General features: G+C 40.5%; 2 protein-coding genes across 6 annotated transcripts; one reads left to right on the top strand and one right to left on the bottom strand.

Moving 5' to 3' along the window:
- Positions 1-371: 371 nt before the first annotated feature.
- fancf (FA complementation group F) lies at positions 372-2811 on the bottom strand. The gene is made up of 2 exons (XM_005450827.3): positions 2696-2811; positions 372-2441 (listed from the first exon to the last, which is right to left on the bottom strand). Exon 2 carries the CDS (start codon positions 2387-2389, stop codon positions 1358-1360), a length of 1032 nt encoding a protein of 343 aa, XP_005450884.1. The 5' UTR covers positions 2390-2441; positions 2696-2811; the 3' UTR covers positions 372-1357.
- A 323-nt stretch (positions 2812-3134) lies between these two features.
- gas2a (growth arrest-specific 2a) lies at positions 3135-24215 on the top strand. Of its 5 annotated transcripts, XM_025908479.1 has the most exons (11): positions 3139-3460; positions 5053-5262; positions 5532-5595; positions 7975-8125; positions 10844-10974; positions 13710-13851; positions 14735-14755; positions 15094-15157; positions 15274-15496; positions 15588-15695; positions 22892-24215. In XM_025908479.1, the coding sequence occupies exons 4-11, from the start codon at positions 7981-7983 to the stop codon at positions 23099-23101; spliced, it is 1044 nt and encodes a 347-aa protein (XP_025764264.1). In that variant the 5' UTR covers positions 3139-3460; positions 5053-5262; positions 5532-5595; positions 7975-7980; the 3' UTR covers positions 23102-24215. The 5 variants fall into 5 exon arrangements, with proteins under 5 accessions (XP_005450887.1, XP_025764264.1, XP_005450886.1 ...); XM_005450829.4 differs by lacking the exon at positions 5053-5262 and having other exon boundaries at positions 3141-3460; XM_005450830.4 differs by lacking the exons at positions 5053-5262; positions 5532-5595 and having other exon boundaries at positions 3135-3460.
- Positions 24216-24441: the final 226 nt, after the last annotated feature.

The raw sequence follows: 24441 nt of genomic DNA, 5'->3' as shown, positions 1-24441 counted from the left end.
AGCCATTGTGCAGTGTTTGATTGAAGACGCCTGATCTGACTAATTGATCCCTCGCTGCACAAGCGCTCAGACACGGGCAAGGTCTGAGATGTGTAAATTGGCAGTCAGGTCACATGACTGGAATTAAGCCAATCCAAATGTATAGGTTTAGATCAAGCACTGCTGGAGACTTTTACTGACAGATGGTGTGAAAGAAAGTGAAAATCATTTGATGTGTGTAGAGTTAGGAAAGGGTATGTTGTTGCACAGTGCTTTTGCTGGCTTTGCTTATTGCCATTTCCTTATAGCCCCGAGCTTATTATCAAACCCATCTCTCTCCACAGATCTGCATAATGTGGAATTAAACTTTAATTTCTTTTTAGGTCCTCATAAATCAGCCACTGCAGAATAATTTTAAACAACGCAGCTCCTAATGGCTTGGTATTAGGATCAAATTTATGAGGCTGAATGAAACCTTGAGCTTCCAAAGACTCACGGCATCTGTTTACTGTCTCACAAGTACGTTCAGTTTAAGTGAGTCGGATCGTGTGCTGTCACGGTTTACAAGGCAGCACAAAAGCTATAATGTGTCCAAACAAGTAAGTTCAACAGTTCAACAAATAGCCAACTGGACTGACTATATATACAAATATATATATATTAAAAACAATAAATCCAGAGATAGAGATCAACTCCTACAGTATCAAGAGCAGGATCTCATTTGCCATTGTTCTTGTATCATGTGCCCCACCCTGTTCTTTCGCCTGCCTCTTTTTTCACTTTTTTTCAAGCACTCTGGTCCATTTCACCAACAGTGGACTCATCACAAATATTCTAATTATCACAATATTTCATTAAAAAAATTTTTACATTTCAACAAGAATTACTACATTGCAACATATTTTCAGTCTGAGAGGAGCCACCACTGTGACCATTTTTATTACATCATTCTACTGCATCTGTAATGAGCAGTTATGCATTTGTCTGGACACATGAACTGAGGAAAAGTGCAACAAGAAGAGTCAAAAATTATACTGAAACACGCATTTCTGTAAACAAAGGTGGAAAACATTCAAGAAGAACCTAGAAAAACCTAAAACTTTTTGCTCTGCTAGAACAATTCTTCTCATCACCAGCCTAAATTCTCACGTGTTAAATATTTCATAAACCCACAGTCATGCTCACACTTTGGTAAAATTAAACAAAACTGACAGAAATATCATTACAATTGTTAGAACAACGTGACCATTAAGCAAAAAAAATGTATGTCAGTTGTACAAAATACTCTTTTTCTGATACCAAAAAACATAGACAATATCAAGATATAAACATGAATTTGGCCACAATTTGATCATCTTTCCAGCTCCAAGACCGTCAGTCACGTGTTTAAAGCTGACAGCAGGTCTCCCCACACACTCAGCCCTGTGACATCAAAGTCTCCATCAGAAATCTTCAAAGCATTTAGTTCTTTTTCTACACCCCCCTTCAGAGATGGACTGGCCTCGAATAAAGCCAGAAAGAGCTCAGTAAGTTTCTTGAAGGACACTGTGGGGCCCGTGCTGGTTAGAACCCATTCGCTATCATTTAAGCTGTATTCCATTTCCGAGGCCCACTTTTTCAGTACATTACAAAATGCATCTCTGAATTTCTGATGTTCTTTTGCCAGATCTCTCAAAAGTGTAGGAGACAGTAGAGAACACATGTGCTGGAGCAGACTGTGATTCTTTTGCAACCAGTCTAAGAGAAAATCATGTGCAGCAGTTTGTGCAGCACAGTTTTTGGATGTCAGCAGAGCTGCAGCGATGACTACACAGAATTGTTGCAATGCCCCTTCGCATCCCTGGAGGACAGAGCCTAAAAAATGCTCTGCCCTGCAGGTTTCACTGCCTTGGTTCAGCAGAGCCTCCAGCCTCTCCATCAGCATCTCCCCCTGCACCTCAGCATCAGCACCAAGGGCTGACATATCAGCTAGGGGACTCAGGACCTTATAAACTGATTTGCATTGAACTATGTGACTGCAGAGACCTGTGACGTCCTCATACTCTCCGTGCATCGTCTTGACAGGACGCGCTGTGTCAAAGAGCATCTTCATGAGAGAACTGGGAAGTTCTGGGTTGTTCAACAACCTGACGAGCAACAAGTGCTGGCACCGGGGGAGGTCCGAGAAGGAGACTTCGGTGTATCCGGGGATGGTATCTCGCAGAGTTTGGTTTGTGAGCTGCAGCTGTTTCTCCATGATCCTCCTAATAGCGGCGTTATTATGGAACCTGGAGAAGACGTGCTCGCAGTACCGGGCCCAGTGAAACGCCCTGGACAGAGTTTGTTTATCCCAGTGCTTTACCGCATCGCTCTGCGCCGCCACCGCCAGCATCTCCACCGTGCTAGCTAAGTTTTTCAGCATCGCCTCCATGTGGCGCTCTCAGCATTCAGAGTTCAGCCTTCAGTCCGGCTTCGGAAACCCACTGAGGAGAAAGGTTACAGCCTGAACCCGAATCATCTGATTTTCGCCATGCTGCTGAAAAAACTGCTATAGCATCAGAGATGTAGCGGTTTAGCTACATGTTAGCTAAGAAGTCAACATACTAGCATAGCAAAACAGGACTTCCGGTGCCGCACTTCAATAAATACTTCCTCATGAGTAACGTGAGTTTCAATAACAGCTGACGTTATAATAAAGAATGAATATGACAGCACGGAGAAAGTTGAAGAAACTCACGTCTGTTGCCGGTTTCTACTGCTTGATTTTCCGGTTGAATATACCGCTCGTTAGTGCGCAAGCGTGCCACTTAATTCCATCCCCTTCAAAATAAAAGCCCCCAAATGACCTTCGCGCCACAAAACGAGTTAATGAGTTCGGTACACAAAAACTCGGAATTTTTGTGCTTACGTGTATTTATTATATGGATTACACACATATTTACATTAAAAAAAAACATTTCGATAAGGGTGTTCTGACTAGGAAGACTACACCTGAAACACGTAATTAATGTATTAATAATGATCGTCATTCATTATTTCAGTTTATTCTCAAATGCAAGATAGTGTCATTCAAATTACGCCTAAATGAAGCAGTCTTGATGTAATAACAATGTGATTAGATGGATCAAACAGCACAGTTGCACACACAGACAAAAAAATAACATCAAAGCGTTTGGAAGAATTGAAATTCAGTCCATAAAAAATGTTACAGAGGGAACACAAAGAAGAGGCAGTGCCAACACGACCAAACTTTCCTCCCATCATCATAATCAGCAGCAGCAGCGTAGCTTGCTGTGAGTGAGTATATGTGTGCGCGCGTATGCGTGTGCTTGTGCAGTCAGATCTTGCGCAGCGAGAAAGATCACCCCGGTCCACACTGGTTTGTGTTTTTGGAGGCTAACCTGTGGGTCGGTGCACCGCTGTGAAAAGCATGAAAATTGGGAACCAGCATCTCACAGGACGAGTGAGAGGAAGGTGCGCACCAGCGAGCTGAACCCTCAGGGTGAGCACACACGAGAAGCTTTTCATTCAGGACATTTTTCGCTACTTTTTCACTGTTGCTGTATGACTGTCAGACTTTTCATACTTGCATTTCTGTTTTAGGTTTAGATCATTTTTAGAAAGTACCCTTTGCAATATCTTCCTTTTGTGTGCTTTGCAGAACAATACCATCTAATGAAACTCATTTAACAGTTAAGGGGGGCTTGGTTGAGTCTTACTTCTTGACAGTTGACAGGAAGGTGCTTGCTTTTTTACTCCTTTCAGAATTAACACCAGACATCTGTAATTAAACAGAATACCATATATTTTGTGTACTAGCAGCTCTCAGTCACTTCATTGGTTTTAATTAGCAGGCGCTCAGCTGGATTTGAGTCATAACTCATCAAGCGTCCTCCCTTGGACCTATTTCCAGAGTGGTAAATTGTCTGTTGTGGGCGCTTTATTCGTGACAGCTGTAAAGAAGGAGACAACCTAAAAAGCCTTATTGCAGTTGTAAATGAAGTGAGAGGCCAGTACAGCTCGACCCAAAACCAAGTCCTGGCACCAAATTCAGAGAAACTATAAAAAAAGCTCATTTTATCTGTTTTCTTGACATACAGTCATCCTGAACTTGGTTTGTTGACAGTTCAAATGTTTCCTTAATCGAAGGTCTGAGGTTGCATATTCCATTATGAAATCATTTCATTTGTAATACTTAAGTGCAGATTCCCATACAGCCAGTGTGCTTCATTGACTGTAGCACCTCAAGCAATCTGATACCTGAACACAACAGTTTATTTGTCAGCAGTAGAAACATGCTGAGTGTCCTTATTTAGATGGACAAATCAGCCTCCAGATCGGCTAACTGTTGTAGTGGAGGAGGGCACGCAGGGCAAAGAGGGTTATGAGGACAGAGCCACTCTTGTACTTTCTAATGTGATTCATCAGTCAAAATTCCCATCCATATGCCTTTCCCGAAGCAATCTGCAGCCAACCGTGGCACATTAGCATGGCTTTAGTGAAGTCACGAGATGACTCAGGATGAATGTAAATTTTGTATTTCTATATAATTTTTTGTGTGTTTTGGGTTGCAAAGTGGGATCTCTTTGTGAATGCAGAAAGGCATTCGATCATGAACCAGATTCTTAAAATACACACAGTTTAGCAGAGTAAGGCTGCTGAAGCTAAACATGTCAGGGAACAGTATAGTGAGAGGAACCAGGTATGTTTTACAACAGCTGGCCGGGGCTATTTCCTTGAGAAAAAATGGTGAAAATTGAGCACGATGTTTGTTTACGATCTTGTCAAGAACAGTAAAACTGAACCGAGGTTGACATGTAGATTTATTGAACAGAGACTAGTATGTGCAAATTAAAACAAACCAAGCAAATTGTGGTGCATTTTAAGTTAATTTAAAGTGACATATGAGAAGACACGTAGGAATCTTTCAGAAAGTTTTCATACCATACAGCTTTAATAAGGAAAATGTACAATAACAATAAGTAAAATAGTGGTTTGATGCATTGCCCACTGACGCATGCACAGGGAATGAGCGTGTAAAGATCTTGCACTGTGAGACATGAGACATCCTAGTGCCCTTGTTCTGTCTGTCAGCCTTCACCAGTGGACATGGGAATGTAGCACCTGTGTGTGAGCGCCGAGCTCCAGACTTTTGTGTGTGTATGCAAGCGAGGAGAAGTTCCCTTCTCAAAGATCTGACAGCCTTGGTCGGACATCAAGGTCCTGATGTCCAGTTTTGCATCACGGTGCCATTTAGTTGCAGCCAACTCCAGACGGACCTTGAAATGTTACACAGCTTTAAAGGTCAGATTCCTCATATCGTGCTGCACTCACTCAGTATTCACAGGAAATTTTCATCCACCACGTGCTTTGAACTACTTGTTCGTGGCAGCTTCCTTGTTTAAATAAGCTCTCCTTCCAATTTGCATCCGATATCCTGTTTTTATTTGCGTGCCAGAGGGTATGTGAAATGTTCCTGCTTGGAGGAAGCGGTGGAGGCAAAACCTTTAAAATGCAACAACAAGATTTCAAGAATGTGAATTCTCTTCAAGTAACTTTCTGTTTCTTTAAAGAACCCCGGACAAAGAACTTTACAAGAAAAAAGGAGAACAAAGTCGCTTCATCATTGGCTGTTAGGTAAGCTGTAATGATACAAGACTTAAAACGTCCGTTCTGTATGTAACAGAGAAAAGACATTTTGCTCATATCTTATTTGTTATTTTAAAATAGAAATTCTTGAGTACTTTGGGAGCCTTTAAATCCCTGTAATGCCACTACCTCTATGCTCTAAGGGTTGGGGTGTCTCCTCTCTGTCTGCATCGCATCGTTTTTCTATGTCAGAGTACTTTAGAGAACAAATTGACGCTTGCAGTGCCCTGTTACACAGCTCAGGTCTTGCATCTGGTGCCCAGTTGTTTTGTCAGGCACTCACTCTTCTCCACCGCAAATCCGTTAATGGAGTGACACTGGACTGATATCTGAAAGATTTTCATATTACAGCTAATGCAGTGCACCCTTGGCGCACTGTAGCCTGGTATTGGAAAAGACTGGGCCAAATGTTAATTTACTCAGTGACTTCACTTTCAAGGAAATAAGCAGCAGTTAAATATCGTTCCAAGTACTGATGTCAAATGCAATCTGTCCATCAACCTGTAACGCAAGACCTGCTGCACTGTTGACTGTGATGGGCTGATATGCACCGCTGGACAGACTGCTTAATAGATGGCAGAGTAATTTGAAGGAGCTCTTTGTTGGTTGAATAAAAGTCCTACTGTACCAGTCTGGCTGGTATAAAAGTGTCTCTTGTCCAAAGAAGGGGTGGAAAGAAATGGTGCTCTCTAATGTCATCAGGTTTATTGTAATCCATACCAGGATTTTGACTAGGAGAACAAAGCTACTCTCCTTTCCTGTTTCAGCTTGCTCCTCCTCTGCTCCTTTTGTGAATATGCAACATGAATGATAGCTAATACTGAAGAATTTTATTTTGAGGATCCGTTTAGATCACGAGTATAAAACACACACGTTCAGAGGTTCCTTCTGTTATCGTGACATATCATGACTGCTGTAACCAACATTGTTTAAGCTTTCAAAAGAGCTGCATAATATTTGGAGTATGCTAAGTAGAGCTGAAATGACGGATTAGTATATTTCCAGAAAATGTGTAACTACTTTGAAGATAAATGGATCTCTGGTTTAAGGTTATCACATATGAGAATTCTCCAATTCACTCTGTTTTGCATCACTGTCAACTGAATGGGTATAACACTGGGAATTTCTCTATTTTTTTCCTTTTTTATATCAAATGAATTGAAGAAGCCCTGTCCTACAGTGTACCCCAGCTCTTGCCCTGTGACAGCTGAGATAGGTTCCAGCCCACCTCCTGGCAACTCTGAATTGAATTAAGTTATGCATTGCATCACCTAATTATTCCCTGGAGAGAGTAATTCCTCACAGTACTTGTTACATTACTTTGGCGTTACTCAGAAACATTGCCTGAGATGAATTGTCCCATTTACCAGTTAATAGCATCAACCTTGGACTACAGTCCCACACACTGGCACAAATCCCTGTCCTAGTGAGGACACAGGATCTTTCTTTTATTGTTAAAGTATTAACACAAAGCTGACAGCAAAGTTGAAAATCAGCTCATTGTTCAGATAACTGAAGAACCTTTGTAATCTAAGTAATGCTGACTGTGTTGTGTGCAGGAGTGGGTCTGCGTTACAGTGTGATCTGGGGACTTGGTTGGAGGGGATGTCTTGGACTCTTTGTCATGTTGTTTGAGCCATTCCTGAGCAGTTTTTGCCATTTGGTGGAGTATGTCGTCCCGCTGGGGGAGGCTGCTGCTGATGTCTGGCAGAGTTTTTCCAGTTCTTTCCAGCTGAACGCTACATTTTAACAATATGATCAATGCTTTTCACTTCACCAGTTAATGGTTTTAATGTTGGGGTTCATATTTGTATATACATACATGGGTGCATACCCAAACATATGCATGTATAGAGAAGAACATGATGGTTTTATTGCCTGCTACAACAACAAAGCATTTATTAGAATTTTAGAATCACCTGCACTAATAGCTAAGCTAAGCTATTTATTTTTCAGGATATAGTTATATTGTTACTTGCTACAGTTATTCGATATTATATTTTGCACTATCCTTCTGTATATTACTGTATACTTTCATTCTATTGTACATATTGTATATCTTATTACTCTGTTCCTCTGTCTCTCTTGCTGCATTGAGCATGCGTATGACAAAAGAATTTCGCTCGGGATAAATAAAGTTCTTCTTATCTTATCTTATCTTATCTTATTAGCAGGGCTTAGATGGAGTCAAATGAATATGCTGAGGTATCTGGATAATATGTACCTCTTATATTAATGTTTTGAAGATCTGCTATACGGCACACTGGAGCTGCATATTGTGTCTGCTTTCATAATATTACAGATATGTTACATGTTTATGAATTCTATATCATTGGACTGTCTTAACCTTCTCCTGCCGATCAATAGGGAACCATGTGCAGTTCCCTGAGCCCCAAACAGCCCAGCGGGCCCGGCCTGACAGACATGCAGCAGTACCAACAGTGGCTTTCCAGTCGACATGAGGCCAGCCTGCTGCCCATGAAGGAAGACCTGGCCCTGTGGCTCACTAATATTCTTGGTAAGTCACACTAATGAGCAAGAAACACATGTACCACGAGTTATAGTTTATAACATAGTTTAATTCTCTAAGCAAAGCTAATTTAATTCAGTTATATTTATATAGGGCCAAATCATAACAACAAAAGCCTCAAGCCGTAGTAATACTGTTACATATATAAAGTTACAGTTATATTCCTGAACTGTGGTTAAAATGTGTTTTAAATGATTCATTTCTCAGATGTTTTGCTAGCTTTGCTAAAAAATGAAATAAAAAAAATCAGGGTGTGGTTTGTAGATTCATTGGATACACAGGCTAGAAATAGCTTAGCTTTGAAAAACTCCTGCACATTTCATTGCTTTGTGTCTAACATTAACTCAACTGGTCTTTGCTGATGTAAACACCTCTGCAGGGGACTGTGATCAATCCGCACCTCATTACAAACTATTTTAAAGTCCCCAGATTGTGTGGACCTGTTCCAGTTGCAACGCTCTTTCATAGATTTACCTTAAATGAATAATGGGCACCATTAACTGTTTTTAAATAATGCCCAGTGGGTGGGAGCATCAGCACTGTGCAAGGATGTGGTTGCATAATAAACGATTCTCTGCGCTGTACTTCTTTAACAGTGCAGCCACAAAACAAAAGCACAGTGCACTTTGATCTGATTTGAATGGGTGTGTATGAATGAGTTTTGTAGGGTTTTTTGTTGTTGTTTCTTTTTGTTTGTTCCTAGAGCCTGGGAAAAATTTGTATTAAACATGGATATCGTTAGTGAAATACCTTAGAGAAACACCTACAGTCATTTCCATGATGTTTTCTTAAGCATTCTTGCACCAATGACTCACCAGAGTCAGCACATAAATATTCTTACAAAGGCTGCCACCAGAGTGAGAATGATGTGTTTGTTAGCTGGATTTCAGAGATGTAAACTGTCTGTTAACCAGTGTTTCATCAGAATTTTAAATTTGTTAGAGTCGAGTTCTCAAAATTTCAATGACTGAGTGCTAATGAGGAAGCCAGTGTATGAATGAACACACAAAAACACACACATGCAGCACGTTTACTGTAGCTTTTGTCATGAGTATGTTGGTTTGTGTTGGTAATTATCATGTTTGTACTGCTTTTAGGTTATTAACAAGGTCGCACCTATGCCAGTGTTAGAATAGATAAGTGTGAACTGCTTTTTCTTGTTACACAAAACCAAGGGCCTCCGCTGGCCCTGGTGCTAAACGCTTCACAGACTGTGCTTTTTGTTTAAAATCTGCTTAAGAACTACTGTATGTGTTATGACTGGGAGTTACTCCTGGATGCATATAACAGACACTTTTCAAACCAACTATAAGGTTCCTGAGACTCTCTCATGTCTGTGTGTAAACAACTTAAAACAACTTCAGTGTCTTCCGTGTTATCTCTGGCTGTGTGTGTGTGTTTGCACTGGAACCAGCTGAGCCAGAAAGCCATGGAACTAAAGGGTTCATAAGCAGGAGCATGCAAGTGTTTCCAGTGAATAAACACTACAGAATTAATTTGTTGGTTTAGGCCAAGTTCTGTATTTGCTCAGTATTTTTTAATTTTTTTTATTCTGTGAAACAAGATGCTGACATCCTTGATTAGAGTTTCAGGTGAGACCTGCCGTGTGGCCCGCTGCCGTGTGGGAGGCATATGTTTGGTTATACCGATGAGTCATTGTTGTCAAAGTGGTAACAGCTCGTATTGTTTTCACTTCCCGAGCCTGTCTTTTTGTCTGTCGTCATGGCAAAATGTGCTCCTCAGGACACTTAAGCAGGAACTACCACAAAGGTGGTTTAAAGCACTTGGCAGGTGTTTATGTTTGTCTTTGCGCATGTGTCTGTGGACAGTTGTTTAGCTGTTTAGCACTGCAAATGGGCACGAAACACCCAAGAAACTTAACAGGTGTTTAATTGTAGTTTAAACACAAGGAGAAGGCTGAGTTTGAAAATGGTCAGAGCTCATTGAAGCTAATATATTCCCAGTGTAAGATGATCTCAAGTCAGATTGAAGGGACTGGGCAACTCGTATGATTAAATATTTAATTTTAATATACTTCTATTAGTGCCCGGTGAAATATATTTTCCTCTCACAGCATGGAGCGAGCGTTGTATGAGAAGAGTCTAAGACTCACTGAGTGTTTCTCAAGATTTCAATCTCTCTTTTCTGGGCTCAATCGCAACATTTGGAACTCATTAAACATTGAACCCCTAAACCCCTCCTCCAATAAGAAAGAGAAAAGGGATAAAAAAAATATCTCCAGTTTCTTTCCACAGACACCCCCCTGCCACCACCTCCTATTTCACGATGATCTAACTAAGAAAGAATGGTCCTCTGGAAGTCAGTCAACTGGACACCACATGTTGATCACCAACGTAGCTCTGCAACTGCACAGGATAATGAGGCATTACTGTGTACAAACAGATGCCACGTTTTTTTTGGTTTTTTTTTAATGCATCCCCGTAGTTGCCATCCCACGATGTGCGACCAGGAAATCCCCCAGATCCTCTCAAATCATGTTGTACTATTTCAGCTTTTGGCTCCTCCAGAGCCGCCACAAACCCGGCAGCAAAAGCGACGCTCGGTCATTAAAACTGTTTTAGGAATCAACAGCATTGGTTTGACCGCAACCCGGAGTGAACTGGAGATTAAATTTTATTTCCTTACACTATATGTATATTTTTTAAACTTATGGAGCTGCTCTGTCTTTATGTGTCCCCTGCTCAGGTCTGGAAATCACTGCTGAGAGCTTCATGGACCGCTTAGACAATGGCTTCCTGTTGTGCCAGCTGGCTGAGACACTGCAGGAGAAGTTCAGGCAGAGTAATGGAGATCTGCCTACCCTTGGCAACAGCAAGGTACAGAGAGACTGCAGTAGTCCTGTGTGATACAGGTTACAGTGAAAACACTAATCTGAAAGTTAAATCTTGGCTGAAAATCTTCCCAGACTAACTTTCAACTTGAACGATTTCACAGAGCATTGTTCCTGAGTATGAAAACATCATCTGAGCAGACACTTATTAGGTCAGATTGACTGACAGTCACTATTTAAAACCACTTCCACAGTTAATGGTCTTTTTCACATCTAAATACAAAACGATATCCTAACACAACATTTGGAAAGTAACAAAGAGGCAGAGAGACGCTCTTGATGACCGTGCCCGTGAATTCCTACTTTGCAAAGAACTCCACAATTTTAGAAAGAAGTGCACAAAAAGTGGGATGGGGGGATGGGGGGATGGGGGCCTCCTGCCTTCAACAGGGCAAAAAAGAAAAAAAAAATAAGGCTAGCAAGGACACGTTAACTGATGGGGCCCCACATCCCCTGTGAGATTTGGGAGAACAGCATTAAACGTTCTTTTCTTGTGAGCCTTGACTGAGGATTTAATGAATTTCATTAAAAGGGGTGCCTTGTGAGTGGTTACCTGTAATTTAATCCAATCAGTCTATCCAGATGTATATTTAAGGGGTTGGTGACCAAAAAACAAAAACAACTAGGGAAAAGAAAAATGTTTCTATTTATGCCCTATATATTATAAAAACTCCATGGATACATCCTTGATGCCAAAGGTTTCAAAATATATGTTAAAAGATGGATATTTAGCTTCAGTATCTGTTTATTACAGATATTTAAATGCTGAAGTGACAGCTGGTCTCAGTGGCATGCAGCAAAAACTGTGATTGGGTCATGTTCTTGCCTCTGTTCAGAAGGCAAGAAGTAAAAGATGTTTGTTGGTCCTTCGGTGAGAGTTGTTGATGTTTGCACTGGAGCATTACTGTGCTGATGTCAGTGGGTCTCCTGATCTCAGTGTGAGCGCAGCAGCACAGATGTGAGGAAATACTTGAGGTCAATGACCGTGAGACAGCAGAGGAGCTGCCGAAATAGAGGAGTCTATTGATTGTGAATGCCAACAGAGGGAGAGAGAGAGATGGTCCTGGGATAGGCTTTAAAATGAAACAAAGCTGCATTATGATATTGTGCAGTGAGCGTGATTTGATTCTGTTTGTCTGCATTAAGGGTTTTCATTAAAAGATTAACCGTGTTATTCATGTCTGATACACAGTATGTCATCCAGTGAGTCTTTATGCTTGTCGTGGCATTTGATCAGCTCTAGTTGTTTGCTATCAGATTTCACCACTTGAAAGAGGACATCCATCTGTGTTCAAGCCCTGTTATAAGTCGATATGGTGTGTGAAGTGGGCCTGTGACTACAGCACAGGGGTACCATCAATCACACTTTGCAGATGCTGTGCTCCAGACGTCTTCCCATGTGTTTATATCAATCAGTATTAAGTCCAGATGAGCAAAGGTTGTTTTCGTTCTTGTCATAGTACTTTGACAGGCTGAATTTTGTACAGTCATTTCAATAACTGTGGGAACTTATTGCTATAGCACTGAAATTTTAAGCAAAAGTGCAATGTTCAAGACTTGCGCTTGCACTTGTTTTCGGCAGGAGAGTGAGATGAGAAGATCAAACATCGTAAAATAAGTAGCATTGACAAAAAGAGATTTTTTTTTACAGGGAAAGGAAGGGCCATGAAGCTAGACGCAGCTGCTGGTTATCTCAGCTGAAAGGCTTGGAGAGGAAAAAGTAGCCCGGCTCTGTACAAAGTTCATGAAATCTGTCCGCTTGCACCCATAAAGCTCACCACATATTTGCTTAACCAGCGCAAAAACAGAGATGTCAGTCGAAGACAGTTCAACCTCCAACTAACAGATATGATATAATAGCATAATCTTCTCATCTACCTCTTAAAGTAAGAAATTAAATGTATTTTTAAAGTGTCAAACTGCTCATTTCGTGTGTGCATGTTGAGGTATTTAAATTCTTTGAATGAAATAATTTGGTTATAGCTGTCGTTGCTCATTTCAAGCATAGCAGTTCCTTTTCCTTATTATTATTCCCATATGTTTAAAGATAATCTTTTCCAGAAGTCCTCTACCTTCTGTGCAATCATTAGACATTCAAAGGTGCAGATCATTTGGCAGCCAAGGCAGAAATAATAACACATTCATCTGATTGTTAGATGAAAAAAAAAAAAAACAACCTTGGCAAAGTTGTCTAGAATATTTATCCGGGAATGCAAAGTCATTTAACACAAAAGATCCCCTGAAAAAAAGTCAAAAGGAGAGTCTGGAATGAAAAGAAAAATACCCACAAAAGCTTGCATATTTCCAGCATGAGCTCATTCCACCTTTCCCAAAGCACAGACACACATATCCTGTATAAAACCACAGCAAAGCGCATAAATCTCCCCGAACAGACCGTGTGGGGGCTGAAACCCATAAGCATGTCATTTGAGCCCAAATCATAGACAGCCTGGTAAAGTAGCACAGGTTTTCAAACCCGTCATCTCCCATATTGATCTCAATGGGAAGGGTTCTTGATCCTGGGCTGAAATCAGAGCCTCAGCAGACATCAGTGTAGATGTAGAGAATGTGGCTCTGTGTTTCGGTGGAGCTCTGGGTAATGGTTCGAACAAGTCACTCTGGAGGACTTTTGTTCTTTCTTTGTTAAACTGCAGAATAAGATGTTTAAATCCGATCTTGTTTAAGTGAAAGTAACGGGGTTCTTCTCTGTGTCTGTGACAGAGAATTCCCAATCGGAGGATACCGTGTCGGCGGAGCGCACCATCCGGCTCTTTCTTTGCACGGGACAACACAGCCAACTTCCTGGCCTGGTGTCGTGAGGTCGGAGTTGGAGAAACATGTCTGTTTGAATCAGAGGGTTTAGGTGAGTCTGTTTTTATTTCTCACCCTGCGAAAATGTCAAGATGTAGGACAGACCGGGTACATAAACAGGCATCACTTTCCTCACAAAGATTCAGTTCTGTCAGGCTTTGGTTATCCCTGGCACTGCTGGGGCAATGGGCTCAGATTTCTATCTCCTGTGAATGGCCTGATTGTACAGGTACAGTGTCACGAAGGTTGGCCTGCTTTCCTCTCCTCCCCTCTGAGGATTAGAAGCCTCACATCACCAGGCCGAGCCTCACAGCCCGGGTAACACAGTGATGGGAGCAGCTCTACCTCACAATAAGGGAATCTCAGACAATGCACTCATGCACAAAACATCTAAAGTAAAACTACAGGAGCGTGGACAGAAAGGTGTGAGATAGTGAGAAAGTAGGCCAACAGTATGCAAATGTTTTCCTCAGCTCACAGTAGGGATATTTTTCTCTCTTCCTCATTCGCTCTCTCAGTGTTTATCTGTGTCTCTCTGATCTTTCGCAGAGCTTTCTTGCATGTTATTTCACTGCAATGTCCTTGCATCGAAGATATGCCTGGACTGAAATATTTCCCTCATAATCAGATGTGCCCCTGACAAGAGCACAAATACGCAGAATAGTCATAAATTCTTGCCATTTTTTTCACTAAAAGTTTGATCAGCCATTGCTAAAAATATTCAAGCTATGTAAATCATTTCTGGATTCCAGAATATACACACACGCAGTGAGCTAGCTGCAGTGAACCATAAGCGCCTTCAAATCCAGTGGACATGTGATTGTAATAAAATGCTTCAGTGAACAATCCAGCTGACAAATGTCTTTTTTTTTCTTTCTTTCTTTCCCTCTCTTTCCTTCCCTCCTTACTTTCTCTGGATGGATTTGTCAGTTCAGCAGTAGGTGTAACAACATCAGGTTTGCTATCATGCAGTGGATATATTCTTTCTATATTGCATGGTGTGGTGTGTCACATTATTCATGCTTTGTGTGTGTCCACAGTCTGGTTTGATCTATTACTTGCCGTGGTTACCATTACCCTCTGAAGTGGTTAAAATGAACATGTGAGCAGTATTCTTTCCATTTGGTTTGGGATGAACAGGATTAGAGAGGACCATGTGATTGCATGAAGTTCATAAGCTTGTTTTTATGTCCATTTCACCATCACACAGCCACTCATTCTCATTCATCACCTCCATCCAGATACAGTACAGTGTTTTAATTACCAAATTCTAAAAGGTCATCTCTTTTTGCAGTTCTTCATAAGCAGCCACGAGAAGTGTGCCTTTGTCTTTTAGAGCTGGGCCGGATAGCATCACGGTATGCTCTTTGTTTTTACATTTTCCTCCTTGATTGTCTAGATTTTCCTGTATATGTCTTTGGATTGTTTTGCAAATCCTTCCTTAATTCGCTTGTCTCTTTTATTCCTCATCTAGGTACAATGTGGAGCCTCCTGGCCTTATAAAACTGGAGAAAGAGATTGAGCAAGAAGAGAAAGCGCCTCTACCTCCTCCGTCACCTGTATCTCCAGCTCAGCCTGTCCCTCCATCACCCTCTTCATCTCCTTCTCCATCCCCTTCCCCATCCCCATCCCCATCCCCAACTCCTACCAAAGTTACGTCTATCAAAAAAAGCACAGGGAAGCTGTTGGATGATGCCGTAAGTTAGCAAGTGTTCACCTCTGTTTGCTGTTTCTACTTATGTTATCAGAGGAAATACAAAAGTAAAACGTTTGTTTTTATCAAAACAGGTAAGACATATCGCCAATGATCCACCTTGCAGATGTGCAAATAAGTTCTGTGTAGAGAGACAGTCGCAGGGTCGATATCGTGTTGGAGAGAAGATGCTCTTTATTCGGGTGAGTGTGTTACAGTATTGTGCAAAAGTCTTGAGAAACACCTCATTTCTTTGTATTTTGCTTCCAAGGAGCCAGACTTTCTTAGATTTTTTTAAAAAGCAGTCTTGAGGAATAATTCTGAAGGCTTTTTGCAAGTCTTTCCAAGTTTTTCTTTGGACATTGGCTGTTTTTTCCCTCATTTTGAGTCCAGTCCTTATACCCGACCAGTTTCAGGAGAATGTTTTTTTGGTTTGTTATGCCACTTAACGCTGACCTATGACTCATTGAAGCATAAAAAACGCACATAACTCATAAAGATGGCCCAGTCTTGTGTCTGCACGCAACAGAGACCTTAGCAAATCGTCTATCTTTAGGCACCTTGTTATTAGCAGTCTGTCACAAAAACATAATTTGTCCCCATTTCTTTCGCTGAATCCAGGAAAATGCCACCATTTTACATGAATAAAATAGTATTTTTGCACCAACAAAGTGATTCCCAAAGAGTTATTAGCCAAAAACTTGCCATGCAGTGTCCTTAAAAAATTTGAGGAAAACAAATAGAGGAGAAATGAATTTGCAGGCCTAAGAAAATATCTACAGCATATGAACAGTTTCTGAAAGTCCTGTCCTTAAGGAATAGGGGGAAAAAATCCAGCAAAGACCTGACGCAGGACCTGAGAGATGTACCTTCAGCTGATTCATCCACTGTTCACTGCAGCCGCATCAGAGATACTCTCAGTGGAAGGGTGGCTGATAAGAAACCATTCTTAAGGAAGGGAATCAGGGAAAAATGGCTGTGGTATGATACAAAACTGAACTGAAAATCAAAATCATCAATAAACAGGGAGTGCAGAATTATTAGGCAAGTTGTATTTTTGAGGAATAATTTTATTATTGAACAACAACCATGTTCTCAATGAACCCAAAAAACTCATTAATATCAAAGCTGAATGTTTTGGAAGTAGTTTTTAATTTGTTTTTAGTTTTAGCTATTTTAGGGGGATATCTGTGTGTGCAGGTGACTATTACTGTGCATAATTATTAGGCAACTTAACAAAAAACAAATATATACCCATTTCAATTATTTATTTTTACCAGTGAAACCAATATAACATCTCCACATTCACAAATATACATTTCTGACATTCAAAAACAAAACAAAAACAAATCAGCGACCAATATAGCCACCTTTCTTTGCAAGGACACTCAAAAGCCTGCCATCCATGGATTCTGTCAGTGTTTTGATCTGTTCACCATCAACATTGCGTGCAGCAGCAACCACAGCCTCCCAGACACTGTTCAGAGAGGTGTACTGTTTTCCCTCCTTGTAAATCTCACATTTGATGATGGACCACTGGTTCTCAATGGGGTTCAGATCAGGTGAACAAGGAGGCCATGTCATTAGTTTTTCTTCTTTTATACCCTTTCTTGCCAGCCACGCTGTGGAGTACTTGGACGCGTGTGATGGAGCATTGTCCTGCATGAAAATCATGTTTTTCTTGAAGGATGCAGACTTCTTCCTGTACCACTGCTTGAAGAAGGTGTCTTCCAGAAACTGGCAGTAGGACTGGGAGTTGAGCTTGACTCCATCCTCAACCCGAAAAGGCCCCACAAGCTCATCTCTGATGATACCAGCCCAAACCAGTACTCCACCTCCACCTTGCTGGCGTCTGAGTCGGACTGGAGCTCTCTGCCCTTTACCAATCCAGCCACGGGCCCATCCATCTGGCCCATCAAGACTCACTTTCATTTCATCAGTCCATAAAACCTTAGAAAAATCAGTCTTGAGATATTTCTTGGCCCAGTCTTGACGTTTCAGCTTGTGTGTCTTGTTCAGTGGTGGTCGTCTTTCAGCCTTTCTTACCTTGGCCATGTCTCTGAGTATTGCACACCTTGTGCTTTTGGGCACTCCAGTGATGTTGCAGCTCTGAAATATGGCCAAACTGGTGGCAAGTGGCATCTTGGCAGCTGCACGCTTGACTTTTCTCAGTTCATGGGCAGTTATTTTGCGCCTTGGTTTTTCCAAACACTTCTTGCGACCCTGTTGACTATTTTGAATGAAACGCTTGATTGTTCGATGATCACGCTTCAGGAGCTTTGCAATTTTAAGACTGCTGCATCCCTCTGCAAGATATCTCACTATTTTTGACTTTTCTGAGCCTGTCAAGTCCTTCTTTTGACCCATTTTGCCAAAGGAAAGGAAGTTGCCTAATAATTATGCACACCTGATATAGGGTGTTGATGTCATTAGACCACACCCCTTCTCATTACAGAGATGCACATCACCTAATATGCTTAATTGGTAGTAGGCTTTCGAGCCTATACAGCTTGGAGTAAGACAACATGCATGAAGAGGATGATGTGGACAAAATACTCATTTGCCTAATAATTCTGCACTCCCTGTATATGGGGCAGTACACAAGCGAGATACAACTACAGCGATCTTAAAAACACAGTGATTGCTTGGGGGTGCATTTCAGCCAGTGGTGTTGGGGATCTTGTTAAAGTGGATGGAATTATGAACACAAAAAAGTACTGTCAGATTTTGATCTACCATGCAATACCACCTGGAAAGCATTTAACTGACAGTTTCAGTTTCATTTTTCAGCATAACAATGATCCCAAATACACTGTCAGTGCAGTAAAAGGATGCAATCAGTCAAGGATTGGCCTTGCCAGAGCTCGGACTCAACATTATTCAGGCAGCTTGGGATCATCTTGACAGAGAATCCAAGAAACGGTGGCCAATATCCAGATAAAATCTTTGGATGTCCTTCAAGAAGACTGCTTAAATAAATTTTTAAAAAGCTTCCCTAAGAGAGTTTATGCTGTGTTGTAGAATAAACGTAGTCATACCAAATACTGACCTTCAATCACGTTAGACTTGTACAAGCTGTTTTTGCATTATATACTCCATTGTCAATGTTTCCTATTTTCCTTGCAAAATATAAGGAAATGAGTGATGGCTCAAGATTTTTGCACAGTACTGTATATAATAATCAACATAATCATTTTTTCACTTGAATCACTTTTATATGAGGTTAGCAAATGATCAGGTTTTGGATATTAGCATAAAACTGTTCACTGGAAAAATTTAGATTTCACATTAAAAACCCTGATTACATAGTTGTATATAATCAATAAAAAAAAACATTTTGTGGTAATTGGAATTATTCTGTAGTACTGAGTAATATTTTGATATAATTACTGTATTGGGTGTTATTATTCTTTGACCAGAAGTCTATTGTTGAGGAAGGCCCCAACCGACATAGTTCTTTACTGGTAACCTTGTCCTTAAGCTCAGTTTTAAGGTCACTGTACTGAATGTTTTACATTCAGTTTGCTATTATGATGCTGTTATGCACTACTATAAAGTCTCAGTCCAAAGAATAATGAAGACATTAGTCCTATCACTGAAGCTTCAGAGGCAAATATTACACATTATACAATAATGACTCTATGAAATCATTATTCAAATAAAGTAAATCATACATTATATTGTCACCTTCTACAAACTGGCAAAAAGGGGAGATATTCCATTTCTAACAGTGGAGAATGAGAGTAACCGTTTTCTTATTTTTTAATTGTTCCATTCATTTTATTTTCATTCCACTTTGTGGTTTGTAACAATAACGTCTCACATCGCAAAGCAAACTCTTTTCCAGTCGCATAGCAGATATGTGGGGCTGGTTTTGGCATGAAGGTCTACAAATGGCCTTTGCCTTGTCAATGTTTACTTTCATTTGCTGTAAAGAGAAAGCAACATCCACACATTCACCGATGATCTCACAACCAAGTTACCACTTGGAATATGTCTGACCCAGAACTGGCTGTTGTACTAACATAATCACACACAATCAGTCTTTAAGCTCAGGAAATGTTACTCAGCTTTCTCTGAGTGGAGAGATAAAGGCGATTCGTGAAAGATAAATGGAGAATAACAGATCGGAGAAGTAGCATCGGTCCCCTTGGGATCCTGGTTACTTGGCAACCCACAACCAGGCTTTACACCTCCAAAGATGTGATTCATGCTGGCGGTATGTGTAGATTAGCAAAAGGGAGTTTACTCTTGGATGTCCTCTGCTGTTTGTCCATTGTATTGCAACTACTAATAGTTAGTAGTCGGTTTTAAAAAAACAAACCAAAAAAGTCTTAAACAAAAATGGGGGGAAAAAAGCTTCAGGACAAGCAGCAGAGGATGAATATATACAGTATAGTATATAAATGGGCAACCATACTGAAAAATAGCTAAATTATAACAACATTATTAGACATCCATTACCATGTGTCATCATGGATACTAGTCATACCTTCAGTATGTGCGATACTGCTTAGGATGACAAACAAAGCAAGTGTTAAGCCTCTGTTCCTCTGTCTCCCAGCCAGCACTCTTCATGCTGAATATGCTTTAATTAAAATTCCTCACATGGCTTTTTCCCCCCAGCAGCTGGGTCGACTGAAAAGGCATGAATACAGTAAGCCCAGTCACTGTCTGTAGGCAGCTGGGAGCAAGGACAGCAGTGACGTGCAGCAGATCTCACTTCACAATAATCTGGGCCGCTGGAGAGGCTGACCTTCTGCTGGAATAAATGAGCTAGTTGTAGCTTGAATGAGAGAGCAGAAAAACACCAGAGTGGTTTTGTGAGAAGTGCTGTCCCAGCTCAGCCCCAGGCCTCTGCCCTTCTCTGGCCCACTGAGAAGGGATTGGAGTCCAGCAAGGGTCTCGTCCCAAAGCAGCGTGATTGAAAACCCCTCTGCATCACACAGGTCCATTAAATCCACAATCACAAAGCCTGAGGCCTGAGGCCTGGTGCTGATGATTGGAGCCACTGCCCTGCTCCTGCCCTCACAATTGATTCATTTAAGAGGCCTATAAATGTTGTATGTTATCCTGCTGCAGGGCAAGAAGCGTCATATCTGGCCAAACGGAGGTGACAATCGCATGATGTAATTTGCCCTTTTTAACTATGTAGTGTTGTTTGGTATTTTTGAGTTGAGTAAACAATCTTTATAATAACTTATTTTGGATTTACTCTTCTTTAGATAAGGGCATTTGGCAAACAAGCTTGTTTCCTCAGAGGTGTAATGGTGTGTTAATGAGGTAGAGGGGCAAAAAGCCTCCATAGCAAGGCAGACATGTTTTATGTGCGCAGCCTCTGGGGAATGCAGGCGTCTGATCATCGAATATACCAGCGCCTTTTATTTCGTCTCTTTATTATAACCGGTGATGTTGCCATGGTAGCCAACCTTGGGAATGTGCCCTGATGTGGCAGGTGGCATCGTTTTGAAGCAAATGTTGTAGAAAAGGGAAAGGAAAAAAAAACACTGCATGTGTCTGTTTAACCAGACATATAATTTAAGGTTTTATGCTTTTTAGTGATGAAATCACGTGAATATTTATTAGGTATCCTAGTAGGTTGTGAAGTTGATCTTCCAGCTTGTCAACTCAGACCCATAAAATGTTCAGTGTTACCAGAAGATATCCCATCAACACTGCAGACTGTATGTAAATTCACGTGTATGAATTATCAGTCAACAAAATTGTATTACTAAATTGGGCGTGGCTGTGGTTAAGGAGTTAGAGTGGGACAGCTATTGAAAGATTGGTTCTTCTCTGGCTGCTTCAGCCTGCATGCCAAAGTATCTTTGGGCAACATGCTGAACACACAGTTGGTCCCAATGTGTTCATCACAGTGTGGATGGTAAATAGAAAGCATTTAGACGTAGAAAAATGTGCTTGCATGAATGTGTATGTGTAGGAAACATGTTAAATAAAGTTCTTTGAGTGCTCTAGTAGAGCAGAAAAGGGATATATAAGAACCAGTCTATATACCATATAAAAGTGGACATCTGTACATTTTTGGTAATGCTGATGTTTGCTTAGAGTCAATGATGTAAATGTGTGTAAATGATTTAGCCACACAGGCTAGTTTTCCGGTTGATGATATTTACAGACAGGCTTCAACTTAACTTCCATTCATATTTATTGCCTGATTATCTATGTCCCACCTGGACACCAGTGGGCCCTACCCCGCAGTTTGAGAGCTACTGGGCTAAGTTATCACTTATTGATTAACCTGTAGACTTTATGGGTGGTGTAATTGGTAAAGTAACAGTAATAAAACAATAGAATACCACTCACCAAAACTGAAGTACAAACCTCTTGGATGTTAATTAAGTTACTGCACCACAACCCTGCTGTACAATCATTAAGTGGGTAATTAGCTAGAAAGAAAGAAAAAAACCAAGATTCTTCGTATCAGCCTGTAAATGTGTCTGCTTCTCCTCTGAAGTTGTAAATTGTAACATGGGTGTCTAAGAACACTAACTTGTTTTTGGAGCCAGGATCAAGCGCCCATTCAACAAACTGCCCAATAACAATAGAAGTTAGAACTGAAAGACATTGTCTATTAGCTAATGCTGGCAAGCTTGGTTTGCTTGGTACATACACTCTAGGGGGACAACACACAGACACATCTTAATTAGTGCGCAATTAACAGAATGAACAGTAACAGAACAAACAAAAATTCCCACTTGACTAACATCAGTGCTCTCTTGACCTTCCTACCACCAACAGCTATTTGTCATTGCATTTTTTGCATGACAATATATATGACCCAGTAGTTAATCCTCAGACTGTAGAGTTCCCCTGACTACATCACTAAATAGCATTTGATATTTTGTGGGAATGTCTCATTAACTAATAACTTCTCATACAGACCATAAGGTCCCACTCAGAAGGAATTTTAATAACCTAGTCCTTTGATGTTTCCTGTAGCACCATCATCATCATCAAAAATGGGAAATTTTAATGGGTCTAGTACCGTGGTTTATCATCAAATACCTGCTACTAACAGAAGCATTTGTGTTTAGAGCTACTTTTATTTTCATAATAGCATAAGGTCAAAGCAGCGCTGCATCTGCACACAGTCTCATCACTGTTAGAGTTAAGAAATAAGAGTTTCTTAGTAATCAATTCACCTAGACATTAGGGCAGCAGGGTTGATAAAGAATCCCTCCAGGGATACCAACCACTTCTGGGACACCCACATCAATCAACAAGCTTTGACATCAAAGCCGCGCTTACATGTTCATTCAGCTAAAATCCAAAGCTTCAATCAGAGTAATGACAGTCCTATAGAAGGGTTCACCCACATCTATTAAAGCACCCCTTCTGACACACCAGCATCACAACATAATCCTACTTTCTTCCGCAGATGCTGCACAATAAGCACGTGATGGTGCGAGTCGGTGGAGGCTGGGAGACCTTTGAGAGCTACCTGCTGAAACATGACCCATGCCGCATGCTCCAGATTTCCAGGGTGGAGGGCAAGATATCCCCCATCAGCAGCAAGTCCCCTAATATCAAGGACCTCAGCCCTGACAGCTACCTGGTGGTGGCAGCGCACTACCGCAGCAAAAAGTGAAGACATGAGACTGAAAAAAAATGCCATTAATAAAAGGACAGATTGACTTTGTGCTGTTTTTTACTGGGTAGAGAAGGGGGCGTAGCTATGCAACATATCCCTGTTCTCATAAAGTAAATATTAAAGCTGTAGTGCAACACCATTCACAGAAAGCACATTTTTGTCATAGTGATGATTTTGTTTTGTTGGTTAAAGATCATTCTTGGGTGTTTTGATTTGATTGGGCCTGGACACATATTAGTAGGCCTCTGGGTGTTATTTACTTTTACATAACGGCAAACAGCTTTGAAAAACATGCTCATTATTATTGTCACAGTATAATTGGTTAACTCATAATTAGTGCAAGGGAAGGTGTAGATTTTCTTGAGATTTGAGATTTTCCTGTTTTTATTGCATCTGAGGCAATACCACATATGGTAGGTAGAACACTTTTATCTTTTAGCTCCTCATATAAATATCTGTATTTGTACAAGGTAAAAACACAAGGTTTTTTTTTTTTACATGAAATGAAGTGGGTGCTGGAGATGTTGGCAATTTTCTGAAGCCAGTATTCTTTGGTACCTTGATGTGGATTCTATTGATTTGTCTGTGCTAGTGTTGTTTTCCCTTTTTTTTTTTTTTTTTAAATTTCCCATCAAACTGATCTTCTTATCTACATTTTTAATAATACACAGACCCTATTGGGCTGTGACTCAAATGGGATTTTATCTCCCGCGTTACAAGAATAATTTAAACCCAATGACATTTAAATGCTTTATTTTATACATTTAAATTCTTGTAAAAACTCTCATAAAACCTAAATTTATTCACAAAATGTTATAGCTTTTTCTTTGTGCATTTCTTAGGCTTAGGCTAACAAAAATGAAGCAATGCTCATATTGTTTACATTTTGCATAACTGTTCTATGCAGTACATTTATATATTAGCGTTTTGATTGTATTATTCATTACTAGAATAGATCCCGTGTGTAATGATATCTTCATCCGACAATCACGTTCGAATCAGCTTCACTAGCTTGTGATTTATAAATAGATTGACTCATTTAAGGTCTCACGTTCTTCACTGTGTCGTATTACTGACCCCTACAGGTGGTGCAGTGATTTAAATACGATTATTATTGATTTCTTTGGGGGGTTCTTACAATGGAGAAATATCAATCACTGCATAATAACTCATGTTATATTAATTTTTTTTTTTTATTCCTGGAGAATAAATATGTCGGTTTGGTATTATATTCACTGGCTGTGCAAAGCAACTTTCAAGCCTGATTTTAGTTGTAAATTTCCAATAAATGCTGAAAAGTTGAAACTTCTCATTTTGATATGTGCACGTTGTATTTT

Source organism: Oreochromis niloticus, linkage group LG7 (assembly GCF_001858045.2).
Source record: "Oreochromis niloticus isolate F11D_XX linkage group LG7, O_niloticus_UMD_NMBU, whole genome shotgun sequence".
Lineage (NCBI taxonomy): Eukaryota > Metazoa > Chordata > Actinopteri > Cichliformes > Cichlidae > Oreochromis > Oreochromis niloticus.
This window is presented reverse-complemented; position numbering and strand designations above follow the sequence as displayed.